Genomic DNA, 14122 nt, shown 5'->3' with positions numbered 1-14122 from the left:
AAAATTACTAAAACTTTAATACCTTTTTAAAAAAGGAAAATATAAAAATTAAAACTATTAATAAAAACGAATACTATATTGATGATACTAAATTAAACCGGTTCTCTAGTAAGTGCATACAGCCAGCCAATCAGATGGCATCTATCTGAGACTTTGTAATCACCCACCTCACGTATTTAGCTGGTATACTGAGCGTCTTAACGCCACACCCTCCTAACAGACTGGACACGGTCACAAAGTTCTGAGTGCTGATGAACAACACCTGCGTCGCCTGACACAAACACACACAAGCTTTTATTCACTGCACAGATGGTTTTCTGCTTCACTGCTGCTGAATGCGGTGCTGAGTTCACCTGCGGGTCTTTCTGGTTGAGGACGACGGCGAGTAGTCGACCGTCTGGAGAGAATGCTGGGATCAGAGCGCCTCTGGACTTCAGCGGTTTACACGGAGGCAGGAGCTGGTTGAGCGGGTACGACTGAGAGACCCAGCCAACACTGAAACCTGCTGAGCTGTGAAACAAAACGCAGAGAACGATGCCAGGAAATGCAGGAACATACAAGTATAGCTTGAATGCAACGCAAGTTGATTTGGTTAAAAGTGTCTGATTATTCTAATTAAATGAACAATTATAAAATGTAAGAAATAAGCCCTTACAGGTTTTCCGCCACTTCCTGCACTGTATATCACCTTTAACTTTATTTGTTTTTTTATGCATTTTATTTTAAAATTTACTTTAATTTTATATGTTTGTATATGATATTGTGCGAAACTTAAAATGCATAAATGTAATATTTAAATGGAATGGCGTATCCCTTGTAGCAAAAAGATTTTCTTCTTTAATATATTGTAAAAGATCATTTCATTGTTGCTTTGTAACTGTTGCTCATTTATTATTTGTTCATTTATTCATGTACAACATTGTGATTATTTCCAGTATATATGCATTTTTTTTTTATATTGGTTGTTTTTATGATAATACTATTTTCATAAGTTTGATGTATACATTTCTGTATGTTAATTTATTTTTTATTCTTAACTTGATAAAAATAAATTGTTGTTTAGATCGAGCCTTACCATATTTCCGCATCTTCCTGCACTCTATATTCATGTTATTTTTTATTTTATTTTATTTACATATTTTATCATTTTATATTGTGCAAACATAACACGTTAACATAAAGGCATACATTTTATTTATTAATTTTATTTTATTTTATTTTATTTTACCAAGTGGCTTTTTATTTTTACTAAATTGTGCCAAAAGCAATATAATAAAAGAGACCAATGTTCAATAAATAATTACATTTATCATTAATAATAACAGTCAGTCACTATAAGCACAATTACCAAAACAATGCTTTTAAATGAACATAGGTTCAAAAGAGCTGTAAATTATAATAAATAAAAGCACATTTAGCATCATCTGACCTGAGTTTGTTGTCCCACGTCGAGTCCCACTGGATCTTCAGAAAGGTGACGATGAGCTGCGCTTCAGCAATGAAGACAAATGCGCTCAGACACGCGTCACCAACTGCCTAAAAACACCACAGTCAAATAAAACACATGCACAAGAAACCTAAACAACGACATCTGCATCAGATCAGTGTTTCTGTTGTTTTTACCTGGTTCTTCACAAACACACTATGAACGGAAGCCTCTTTGTCTGTTGTGGAGGGCAGCTGAATGTTTTCGTGGTCTGATATCTGACTCCAGCGTCCCGGGACTGTGGTGTCCCGCGGGCCGCTCAGATTCTGACGAGAAGAACATTCCCAGAGGAACACCTGTCCTGTGAGAGCGGCCAGGAAAACTCTCTGTGCGTTCTCCGAAACCAGCAGAGAAAGCCGCATTGCAGTCGCTGAACCTTCGTGAGACAAGAATGTGTTCGTTTGAGGATCATTTCCAGATGTGCATCAAGAAAAGTCTGTTAAAACTAGAGGACGACCGATTAATTGTTGCGGAATGCCGGAGAATCTCTCTCTGGCTGCGTGAGAGACGGAGCAGCTCACACTCTGCAGCCGCTTCTTGTTCACACACAGCTTCAGCTAATGATGGCAGGGCAAAACAGACCATTTCGAAAGTGTAATTACGTTTTACCCTACTAGAATTGATGCCGGAAAGTTATCACATTCATAAGTGCAACAAGTCATTTGCATGTGAAAGTAGAAACACCTGCAGTTCAGACAAAACTTCTGGGCTGATTATAACTTTCCTCGTGAAATGTGTGTGTGGGTCCGACAATAGCATCCACGATGTCATCGCTCGTGGCCAGCGCACTCTTAAGCAGTTATGAGCAGCAGGCTGTGTAATATGTGTGAACTCTTTTATTTTTGTTATCTCTTGGCCATTTGACTTATAGCAGTGTCCAGTGTTTCCCATACATTGAGTTATTACTTCGTTGAATAAACTGAGCACTGCACGTTTCAATATTAAAATGCATCGCTGGTGTTTTTATATGAATGAATGTATCTTTGAAAAGAACCGACCGTCTTCAGAAAAGCTTCGGTGTCATTTTCATTTCGTCTTTCCTGTAATGCCTGATAAAGTTGTGTTTGTGAGCGCAGTGCTTATTTGATTACAGCCGGGGAAACAGCTATATCTCCCGCTCCAACAGCGCCTCCTGCTGGCAGAGAATTAATCTGCATTTGCAAGTCTGTGGGAAACACTGGTGTCTGTCAGCAAACATAAACAAAAAGCATGCTTCAGAACTGTTTTGAGAAGGTGCTTAAGTTTTGAGCCATGTATTATTACTCTGAATATGGCTACTAATACTATTACTATCTTGTACCCTGCAATAATCATTTATTCAAACTCACTTTTATGAGATAAAGGGAAAAAAAAAAAATCGCCATCATATATCGGCCATCGGCTGCCCTGATAATGTTGATGTTAGATGTCCTAGATGTTAAAACTGGAGATAAATTGAGCCTAATAAGCTCGCTTCATAATTTGATGAACTCTGCACTATTATTGCACTGAATCAACACTGAACTGACGTATTTTCCTCTGTAGTGCTGCTTTATAGTTGAACTGAGTTCAACTCCTAACGAATGAACTTTGAAACATTAAAAGAATAGTTCAACCAAAAATTAAATTTGGCTGAAAATGTACTCTTCCTCAAACTATCCCAAATGTAGATGAGTTTGTTTCTTCATCAGATTTGGAGAAATGTAGCACTGCATCAGGTTAACATCTGGAGAAGACCAAAGCTGAAACAAATCCAGCATTAATACGAGTCCATGATCCATAATAATGCTTCCTCCAGTGAAAAAGTGCATCTGCTGTTGTCTCTCACATCAAAATCCAGCCACATATTTGTTTAGAGCTGTTTAAACGCTGCTTGATCTGTGCAGATTTCTCTCCTGATTCAGACCAGACCACTTTTTCACTGGAGGAAGCCTTATTATGGATTACGGACTCAGTTATATTTGAGTTAAAAACATCTTAATGCTGGATGTGTTTCAGCTTTTGTCTTCTCCAGATGTGAACTGATGGACTGGAATGCTGTGGATTACTTGTGGATTATTGTGATGTTTTTATCAGCTGTTTGGACTCTCATTCTGACGGCACCCATTCACTGCAGAGCATCCATTGCTGAGACACTGATGCAATGCTACATTTCTCCAAATCTGATGAAGATACAAACTCATCCTAATCTCGGATGGCCTGAGGGTGTGTCAGATTTCAGCCAATTTTCATTTTCATTCACATAAATACCATTATTTTCTGTTTTATTACTGTGAAGCTGCGTAGAAGCATACAGAAATAAAAATAAAAACTCTTACACAGACCTTTGATGGAAGAAACCAGCTGATGAACCTCGGGAACAGCCGAGACCGTCTTCAGCGAATCCTTGTCTTTGTTCCACAGGAAAAGTTCTCCAGAGACCAGAAGACCCACCAGCCACACGCCTGCAAATAATACTGTTAAACACACCAGTGGCCTGCAGCACTGAGGATTAATCACAGATCTCACATCGTTTACCATCCTGAGACGCTGACATGGTCACCACCCTCTGCAACAGCGGCTGGAGTTTTGGGGTCTTCTTTTTAGTCCGTCCCGAAACCAAATGTATTTCGCTGATCCGACTGTCATCTAACAGAAACACACCCTCCTTTTCCTGGAAGCAAACAGTGCTGAGGTGTGTAAGACTGCTTTTGTGCTCCAGGGTCACACACACATATATATATATATATCAGTGTTTGTATGAAATGACAGGATCATTTGTAAATGTATGATCTCACCCGGCCCAGCCAGCAGAATCTGGGCCATGGCTTTCTGCGCTTGATGCTGGATGACAACAAAACCTCCAACTTCACTTCCATTCTTGGCACCGATGGTGAGTTTCAGAGGACTTCCAGTCGGCCTGTATTCTACAGCATCCAGCTAAAGCAAGGATATGAAAACAATCAGTGAAAGTTACTTGCATTTACAGCCCACATGACATATTAAGCACGATATAAAATGCAAAATACTCAGGCAGCTTTATTAGCAGTATAATACCGCCTTTGAATCATATTCAGCTGTTTGTTTGTTTGTTTTTACCTGCTTTACAGCTAAATTATCAGTACTACCACAAATAAACATATTTAGTTTTTTTTTTACATATAAGTGAGTAAATGCTTATTACTGAATATGACATATTGACTAGTCTTAAATTAATTGCATTATAATAAAATAAAAATGCATAATAATAATAATACTAAATATTTTTTAATTCAACCTTAGCAGTCAGTCAGAGAAATCAAACTAGCAGCAAAAATAAGGTATTAAATTAAATGCATAATATAACTGAAAACGATCATACTGACTCAGTCTGTGATATAGAATCTAAAATTAATTGCATTATAATAATTTTAAAAAATTCAGGCAGATAAATCAAATCAGCTGCTAAAAAAAAAGATATTCAAGTAAATGCTTATAATTAAAAATATATATATAATTTACTCTAAATAACCTAACATTAATTGCATTATTATTATACTTAAAAAATAATAATAATTTGCAGCAGTCAGTCAGATAAATCAAATCAGCAGCACAAATAAAGTAAACACTTACAATAAAAATAATAATATTTACTCTAAAATAAATTGCGTTATTATTATTATTTACCAAATTAATTCGCAGCAGTCAGATAAATTAAATCAGCAGCCAAAATAAGGGATTGAAGTAGATATAAATGATATTTACTCTAAGTAACCTAAAATTAATTGCGTTATTATTATTATTATTTTATGTACAACTTTCAACCGCAGCTGCAGTCGGATAAATCAAACCAAACCAAATCAGCAGCCAAAATAAAGTATTAGATCAGCTAAATGAGGAGTATAAACACAAACATCTTTTATTCCGTTTGAAACGGAAGAAAGAAACATTCACAAATGCTAACTAACATGATTCTGAACTCTATCAATATTCCAGGAATACATAAATCAGCTGAATAGTGATAGCGTTAGCTGCAGCATGTCAACACAAACTCACACTCGACACACACACGCCAACTCAGCTTCTGTAGAGCCACAAACTAATGCTAAAGCGTCTTTATTACTCTACCATCATGCCATGACTTCAATAAACGCATTCCGCCTCTGTTTATTCCGCTGTTTTTCGAATCTCCCTCCACTTCCGGTTTTCCAAACAGCGAACGCAATTCCCATGATTCCCGCTGCGTTGCCATAGAAGCGTCACAGACGCGTCAGCCTGTGCGCATGCGCGTTCAGAGGGTGCCTATCATAGATAAGTCTATATATATCGGTATACCGTGTATATCCTCCTGAGAACCAGAAATTAAAAGCTTTGTGAATTTAGTATTTTTTTCATGTCATCACATTGTTTAGAGCATAAGAAAAAAATGGTAACATAACATTTTTGAAAAATTATATTTTATTCATAAGTTATGCTATGTCCTCTGTTTTTCTAAAAAATAAAATGACAAGAGTAGACATGAAAAGGCAAAAACAAAACAAAAACCAATCAATTTTTAGGTTTCAGGATTTTTTACTAACTTTGTTTAAGGATGGTTCTCAACTATGTTATAAAATACATAATGATTTGATATACCATTTTGCTTTATGCAATATGTGTAAAAATTCCATAAACTGGGTTTCCCAATGTTATCTATACACTGTATCTCATTTGCATATTAAAGTGCTGTTGGGACAGCATGTTAAAAAAAAGGGAGTAGTAATTGGCCAGATTTTCATAATAATATCTAATATTTCATAAGAATATTGATATATAATTTGTTTTCCTATTCAATTCTTTTGTCTCCCAAAATGTATAATAAACATGCTTTTAGTCCCGGTGTCCTCTACAGTGGACATGTATGAAATTATGTCCTGTTTCATAACAGGCAGTCATATTTTGATTTGAAACCCCATAACATTTTCCTGAGATGTTGATTTATGACACACAATTTGAAAATTAATCAGATTTAAATTATAATTACAAGATATTAGCATATTTCCATAAGGATGTACAATTTTATCACTAAATTAATGTCAGCCATTTTTAAAAACCAAGGAGAGGGAGTGGTGATGGTGAAACAGCCAATCATTTGGCATCTCTGGAAAGCCCTGAATGTGCTCTGTACAGGACTCCAGACTTACAACTGTGACATGTGAGGTCTCAGAGAAATTCACTAACATATAATGTCCACTACAGAGGCAAAAACTCCATAGCTGGGTCTCAGGAGGCTATATCTGTTGCTGCCAGATCTCGATTGCCGAAAATCACATTGTGTTTGATGCAAAACTAACTCGACTAAATCACATGGAAAAAAAAAAACATTATATCTGTATATTTTCATGCTTTTTCAAGTTAAGCAAATTTTGTCCACTAAAAACATATCTGGTCATAGACAATTGTCAACATGCATAAGTGGTAAATAAATAAACAAATAAAAAAAAGGTTTATAAAAATGTAGCTATATACATTTTTAGCTCAATAATAACAAACATCAGGAAAAAATAGGAAGCAATACCTTTGTTTTTCGTATACTTGTGTCGCTTACAATTAAAGTCCTTTTCTGATTTTATTGTTTGCAACGTTACTTGGCAATATTTTATTATTATTATTATGATATTTTACATGGTCTATTATTGGAGTAGTGTCACCCGGGTGGGAGTTTGAACTCCTATTCACTGGGAATAAAAATAAATGAATAAAAAAATAATAATTCAGTCGATGCAGAGACATATAGACCCCCATCTCCCCACCCTCTGAATATTACGTATCATAATTACGTTATTTGGCGGGTTTTACTTGGAAAAGCAGCTGATTTCTAGCATTCGAATAACTATGGATAAACCTGAAACTATAAGAAGGATTGGAGATGAATTTCATTTACAAATAAGGCAGGAATGTGCATACTTTTAAATCATTCATTCAGTTCAGTATGGTTGGCTCTGAGATTCATTGCTTCTCTATTGTAAATTGCTTTGGATAAAAGCATCTTCAACATGCATAAATGCAAATATTCATTGCACGGAATTAGTGGAAGCTGAAGATGTTGATATTCATATCAAAAATTAAAAAAATAAAAGAAAACACCTAAATTTCAGTTCCACTAAAAACTTCTTATAAACCAATAATAATTACAAAATAACAACCAAAAAGAACAAATTAATCCAATCAGGCTTTACACTATACTTATATAAATTATCAATATAACAATAAAAAAAAAAGAAGAATAATAATAGTCACATAAACCAATGAAATAACATAAAGGGTAGCATGACCTTTATTTAACAAAAAAAAAAGAAATATTTTTTTATTTTTGAAAAATTCATGCATAAAACATTTATTAATAATTATTAAACAAATATGTATGTGTGTGTGTATATATATATATATATATATATATTCACACACTGGAAAAAAATGGTAACCTAAAAATGTAACATCTAAATTAACTGGTTTTATTCGAGTCAAAAAATGTATTTCATATCGCTGAATCAACCTAATTACCTTTAGACCATTATATCATGTAGACATAAAGCTCTTTGAAGTAACAACTGGTTACCACTTTTTGCAGTGTGTGTGTGTGTGTGTTTGATTATAGTTTTATACACCCATGGAATATTGCATTGTTGCATGACTATGTTAATTACACATGTACTGCAATTATGCATCCAGGACAACTCTGATAATATGTTCTTGATGACGTCATCAAGTTCTGGGTGATGTCAGCCAATCACAGCTTATAAATTTAGCCGCGAACCAACTAAATGTATTACTGACCTCTGTACAGATAAATCAAGAAGAACACATCTCTGAGATGGAGGCTCCAGACTGGATCGAATTATTAATGAGAGCTTTCTTCTGCTTCACCGGTATCATAGGGAACGGTTGGCTGGGTTTGCGCTCTCTGCCCAGATCTGGATCTCCGCTTCGGACCAGCGATGTCCTCTTCGTTAACCTGGCCGTGTCCAATCTGATCACAAACTGTCTGGTGGATCTGCCGGAAACCATGGCGCACGTTGCCAAATCCTGGCTCACGAGTAAAGAGTACTGCGGCGTGACTAAGTTTTCCCACGAAATCTCGGAGACCAGCAGCATCTTCTCCACTATGTTCATCAGCATGTATTGGCACCAGAAACTGGTGGGCTCCATCAGACGTGGAGGAGCTCCGGTGCAGATGGATAATTTGAGGTTAGTCGTCGTATTGCTCGCTGGGAGCTGGATCGTGTCGACTGCGTTCAGTCTTCCGTACATCTTTATCGCAGAGCACAATGCGAACGAGAGTTCGGAAGTTTGCGAAGAACGTTTCGCATCACCTGCAGCCAAGCAGACGTATGATGGCATGTACCTTACGCTGGCTAACGTCGTTCCAATGATTGGGATAACTTATGCCACCGTTCAGATCGTCTTAACACTGCTTCGGAGTCAAAAACGAGTCAAGGATCACTCCAGGAATGGAACAAACCCTCAACCTTCATCTGTAGACCAAAAACTGGAAGGAACCGCAGAACGCAGCCTGGAAGAAAGATCTCCAATCTCCACAGATGCTTCTAGAGCTGCTACTCAACAGAAGACGCAGCTCAAATCCAATCCGTCCTCGAGTAACCAGGTTCGAGCAGCCAAAAGCGTGGTTGCAGTCGCCACCATCTTCATCTTCTGCTGGTTCACTCACCTCATTCTCCGCATCTACAGCACCTTCAGAAACTCCATCCTCGCTGTGAAACTCACCAACTTTATAGGAGCTTCTTACGTCTGTTTCGTCCCGTATGTCTACTTGCACGGTGTGAAGAAACTCAACTGCTCTTGGCGGTAAGAACTGGTGAGTTTATTAAGCTTGGTGCATCCTGGGAAACCATTAGTGCACACAGTTGACTGCACCAATATAGCGTTAAAAGCTAAAAGATTGAGTGATTGGCATCTGTGTAAATGCTTTAAACATATAGATATGAAATATATATGAGTGTAGAATATCTTGGGTGTAGCTAAGGAAAGAAAATGAAAATGATTGTTCTCCTGTGCTTTGTTGATTATGACCAGATGTCAGTGCAATTATGTTTGTTATTCCTCTTGACGAATTAAAAACCTGCTTATGAGCGCAATTATTGTCATGTTATTTTTGCTGTCAAATAAGCACAAAAATCCTGGCGTCAGCTGAGATGGTAAAGAGCACTGGACCTTAAACCAACCAGCGTTAACCCTATACAGCCTACTGTGTTATATTTGATACGCAAAGGCCTGTACATGATCAACATGATCAAGACTTTGCTGATAAACCTGTCACACACAATCTACTGCATGTCTTCTGTCTCTGATTGATAGTATAGAGTTGCAGTAAAAGCTCTTTTAGTGTAATTGTAGAAACCTCCAGCTTCAGCTGCTGCTTCTCGTGTGTTTCTGCAGTCAAATCTTGACTGATTTTTATCAAGTAAACGTGAGAATAACTGTAGTAATATTTCTAGATGAACACTTACACTTAAAGCAGCTCAGCTTTACTTGATTCTCCATCATTCATATTTTTTTAGAAAAATCAGTGCGTCTCAAATCTGATCATCAGGATGTTTTGAGGAGCGTTTGTTTCCAGAAGCTTTACTTTCACTGTTCCTCAGCGGAGGAATGATCTTCACAAGCCTCCAGAACATCTCACATCTTCTGAGGAGCCTTTATTTCTTCAGCTCTCAATCACTGCATTATATGTTTGGAGCATTTCAATCTTACTATTATTGGAGATATAGAGTGATGACTGATATTTATATCATTTTACGTAAGTATCTGCTGTACTCTTATAAAGATCTCATTAATTTACATTACAAGCTTTAGAATTTCATCACTTTTTGTCCATATAAATATCAGCATCTGCACCAAATAGAATACTTTTTGCTCAGTTTGAGACTATGAACTGGTTTTTCCTCCATATTCTCACTGTATTATATACTATGATGAGCCATAAAAGCTTGCTGCATCAAATATGATATTCAACAAAATTGCATATGCAAACTTTGTTTAGATTTGTCTAAAGGATCAATAAACTGTTCCATTAAAAAATAGATTTTTTTGGACTATTATTTCTTATGTCAGGCTTTACATTTACATTTATCCAAAGCGACTTACACTGCATTCAGCCTATACATTTTTTTTACCAGTATGTTATGCTTTAGAGTATGCTTTACAAGGTTAAAAATTGTATTTTTGACTGTTGTGTCCTCTCACTCACTGACACTTTACATTCATACTGTAAATGCCCCAAATAAAAAAATTCAAATATGCTGATAATCAATTCAACTGAAAGTTTCACTTGATTAAACATTGTTTAGTATGTCTTTCAAACCATTTGCAATATTAAATCAGAAAAATAGAGGGAATTTGTAATCAAAATGACAGACCTGCTGCAAGTACATGCAGTGCTGTGCTGCAGGATAACAATTACAGCTTATGCAAAGTAAAGTGTGTTTAATGTTTGTATTGTGTAAATGAAAATGCACCCACTATTTGTTCTGGGTTCATTCTCAGCAAAGCAGGAGGAGATTTTAGTGACATGTGACCATGATATCATCAGTTCATACCTTACACTGGATCAACACTGGATCAACAAAGTTCACTGCCAACACTGGATCTGTACATGCAAAACAAGAGTCTTTCCCAAACCAGCTTCAGGAGCAAAACAACTCTGAGATGGAGGTCCAAGCCTGGATTGAATCATCAATACGAGCGTTTTTCTGCTTGACTGGCATTACAGGGAACCTCTGGCTGGGTTTGCGCTCTCTTCCCAAATCCAGATCTCAACTGCGACCCAACGACGTCCTCTTTATTAATCTGGCCGCGTCCAATCTGATCACAAACTGTCTAGTGGATCTTCCAGACACATTGGCGCAGTTTGTGAACGACTGGTTCATGGGTAGAAACTACTGCAGCGTGCTTCAGTTTTCATCCGATCTCTCGGAGACCAGCAGCATCTTCTCCACTATGTTCATCAGCATGTATTGGCACCAGAAACTGGTGGGCTCCATCAGACGTGGAGGAGCTCCGGTGCAGATGGATAATTTGAGGTTAGTCGTCATATTGCTCGCTGGGAGCTGGATCGTGGCGTTGATGTTCAGCGTACCCCACTTTTTTATTGCAGAACACGATGGGAACGAGACTTTAGAAGTTTGTGAAGAACGTTTCCCAACACCTGTGGAGAAAAAGACGTTCGATGCGCTGTATCTGATTCTGGCGAACGTCGTTCCACTTGCTGGGATCACCTACGCCAGTGTGCAGATCGTCTTAATGCTGCTCCGGAGTCAAAAACGAATCACGGACCACTCCAAAGGAAGAAATGCACCACCTACAGAAGAAAATACGGCCAAAAAGTCTAAAGCCGTGAATACCGTCGCCAACCCGCAACAGAAGACGCAGGTCAGATCCAATCCATCCTCGAGTAACCAGGTTCGAGCGGCCAAAAGCGTGGTTGCAGTCGCCACCATCTTCATCTTCTGCTGGTTCACTCACCTCATTCTCCGCATCTACAGCAACTTCAGAAACTCTATCCTCGCTGTGAAACTCACCAGTTTTATTGGAGCTTCTTACACCTGTTTCGTTCCCTATGTGTATTTGCACGGTGTGAAGAAACTCAACTGCTCTTGGCGGTAAGAACTGGACTGGAAAAAGCATCTGAGGAAAGAAGCTTGTTTTGATGATTAATGGCAAAACATGTAAACAAAGCTTGAGTGATTAGCAATTAGTTGTTTGTAAACACCGTATATGTAAATACCTCTTGTCTTTTTATATGAAGTGTGTGAATCGTAGTAAAAGAACTGGTTTATCATTTTTTCCACCACCAAAGCAGAAACAGAAGTGACTCTCCCTCCAGTGCTTTGGTAATTGCTGCCAGCGATCACTGTAATTATGTTCCTTATGCCACTTAACAAATTATAAATCTGCACATGAGTGCAATTCTCCTCAATGTTATTTACAAAAACAAAGGAGGACAGCACATTATAATCAATATATTTAAAGCATATTTATAATATATAATATTTTGCCAAATAGGTATAATTAGCCAATATAAAGTGTGTATATACTTATATTGATTATAATTTGCTATTTCTTTTTTATGAATTGATTTCGGTAGCACTTTACAATAAGGTTGTATTGGTTAACATTAATTAACTACATTAGTAAACATGACTTAACAATAAAAATTAAATCTTAAACATTAATCTTAGTTAATTCCAACATTTTATTAAAATAAAAAGTTATTATTTATTATATTAAATAAATTACATTATTTAATGGACCTGAACTAGCATGAATTAACAATGAACTGTATTTTTATTAACTAACGTTAACAAAGATGAATAAATACTGTAAGAAATGAATTGCACATTGTTAGTTAATTTTAGTTAATGCATTAACTATTGTTAACTAATGGGATCTTGTAATTTCAATAACGTTTAAACTTAAATTTTGGTGATTTAAAATGTTTTGGTGATTGACCTCTTTATCTATGAATCATACTGAATGGCTCTGAAGAATAAGGGTCATATTATATATACATCCAACCTGCTTGCTTTGCATTATGATCACTTTACATTAAACATAAGCCTTCATTTAATCAACGTTAGCCAATATTGACATATTTATTCAAATTCTAGCTAAATCAATAAGTCATGCAGGACCAATGTAAAACTCAACAGCCTATTATAACCACAATCCCTCAAATAAAATCTAGTCAACATCAGAGCTGTTGAAAATGTTCATTACCTCGGCAGTCGATTTTGACATTAGTGGGCACATAACAGCAGTCAGCAGACATTGAAGTGAGTTGCTGTTTATTTATTTTTTTATGTGCATCCAGTCTCATTTTGTAAGTGACCTTTCTTTCTGTTTTAAAGATGTTTTCTTTGGATTGTTTGAGTGCTCAAAAGAGAATAGAGGAATATGTAACTTAATTAAGCTGTGTTTCCTGCTAGCTAAATTTCACATACATATACAAACATTATTTACTTGCTCTAAACCTCTCTTTTCTTTATTCGAAGTTAATCTAGAGAAGTACTATCTAAGCAGTCAAAACTACAACTCTAGTCTATATTCATCCTATGTGTCCTCTTAAGGTGTAAATTTACTACAAAAAAAAACCATCATGGTTAGGCTACTATAGTTAAACCATGCTAACCACAAATTAACCATGGTTTTGCTACACTAACCATTATAAAACCATGGTTAATTTTCTTAAAGGTGCAGTAGGAGATCTTGGAAAATGCTAACTTTAGCCTGATAGCACTGAAAGCGAACGTCCCACCCTCTCTGCAATCGCCGTCCAAAGCCACACCCCCTGAACGCATTTACGCTCACAGACCAGAATACCAGAGACAACATTACTACAATAGGCTACATCAGCGGTTCCCAATTCCAGCCCATGTTCCCAAGTGAAGTAAACTTCAACGGAGTTCCCCCGCTCAGGGAGTAGGGAGCAATGAACACTGTGTAGGGATCATATCGATCGGAACACAGTTCATGCACGTAGCTCACTTCTAACAAGCTGGCGCGAGGATTGCTATCGGGATGTGAAAAGACTTTCAACCAGCATAACAAAAAATGTTTCTGAAGACAATCACCTTTTTGTATCGATTCGGCGCTCAGATTCACGAACCCGCTCCGAAGTTCCGACCCGAATCAAATGATTCG

At 36.9% G+C, this 14122-nt stretch overlaps 3 protein-coding genes across 3 annotated transcripts in view; 2 read left to right on the top strand and 1 right to left on the bottom strand.

The window, feature by feature from the left end:
- The window catches only part of cplane1 (ciliogenesis and planar polarity effector 1), a 51998-nt gene extending 46329 nt beyond the window's left edge, over positions 1–5669 (bottom strand). Inside the window, exons 1-8 of the mRNA XM_016490912.1 lie at positions 5552–5669; positions 4243–4384; positions 3983–4118; positions 3790–3909; positions 1624–1862; positions 1430–1536; positions 354–510; positions 168–271 (exon numbers count right to left, since the gene is read on the bottom strand). Of these exons, the coding sequence (XP_016346398.1) occupies positions 168–271; positions 354–510; positions 1430–1536; positions 1624–1862; positions 3790–3909; positions 3983–4118; positions 4243–4323 (944 nt within the window). The 5' untranslated portion in view covers positions 4324–4384; positions 5552–5669. The remainder of the gene's footprint in view (positions 1–167; positions 272–353; positions 511–1429; positions 1537–1623; positions 1863–3789; positions 3910–3982; positions 4119–4242; positions 4385–5551) is intronic.
- A 2607-nt stretch (positions 5670–8276) lies between these two features.
- Positions 8277–9272, top strand: LOC107692034 (cardioacceleratory peptide receptor-like). The gene is made up of 2 exons (XM_016490911.1): positions 8277–8939; positions 9033–9272. Exons 1-2 carry the CDS (start codon positions 8277–8279, stop codon positions 9270–9272), a joined length of 903 nt encoding a protein of 300 aa, XP_016346397.1.
- A 1856-nt stretch (positions 9273–11128) lies between these two features.
- On the top strand, positions 11129–12085 carry LOC107692033 (alpha-1A adrenergic receptor-like). The gene has a single exon (XM_016490910.1). It carries the CDS (start codon positions 11129–11131, stop codon positions 12083–12085), a length of 957 nt encoding a protein of 318 aa, XP_016346396.1.
- Positions 12086–14122: the final 2037 nt, after the last annotated feature.

The sequence above is a fragment of the Sinocyclocheilus anshuiensis genome, unplaced genomic scaffold (genome assembly GCF_001515605.1).
Source record: "Sinocyclocheilus anshuiensis isolate Anshui unplaced genomic scaffold, SAMN03320099.WGS_v1.1 scaffold738, whole genome shotgun sequence".
In the NCBI taxonomy this organism is placed as follows: Eukaryota; Metazoa; Chordata; class Actinopteri; order Cypriniformes; family Cyprinidae; genus Sinocyclocheilus; species Sinocyclocheilus anshuiensis.
Note: the sequence above shows the minus strand (reverse complement) of the source record. Positions and strands in the feature narration are given on the sequence as shown.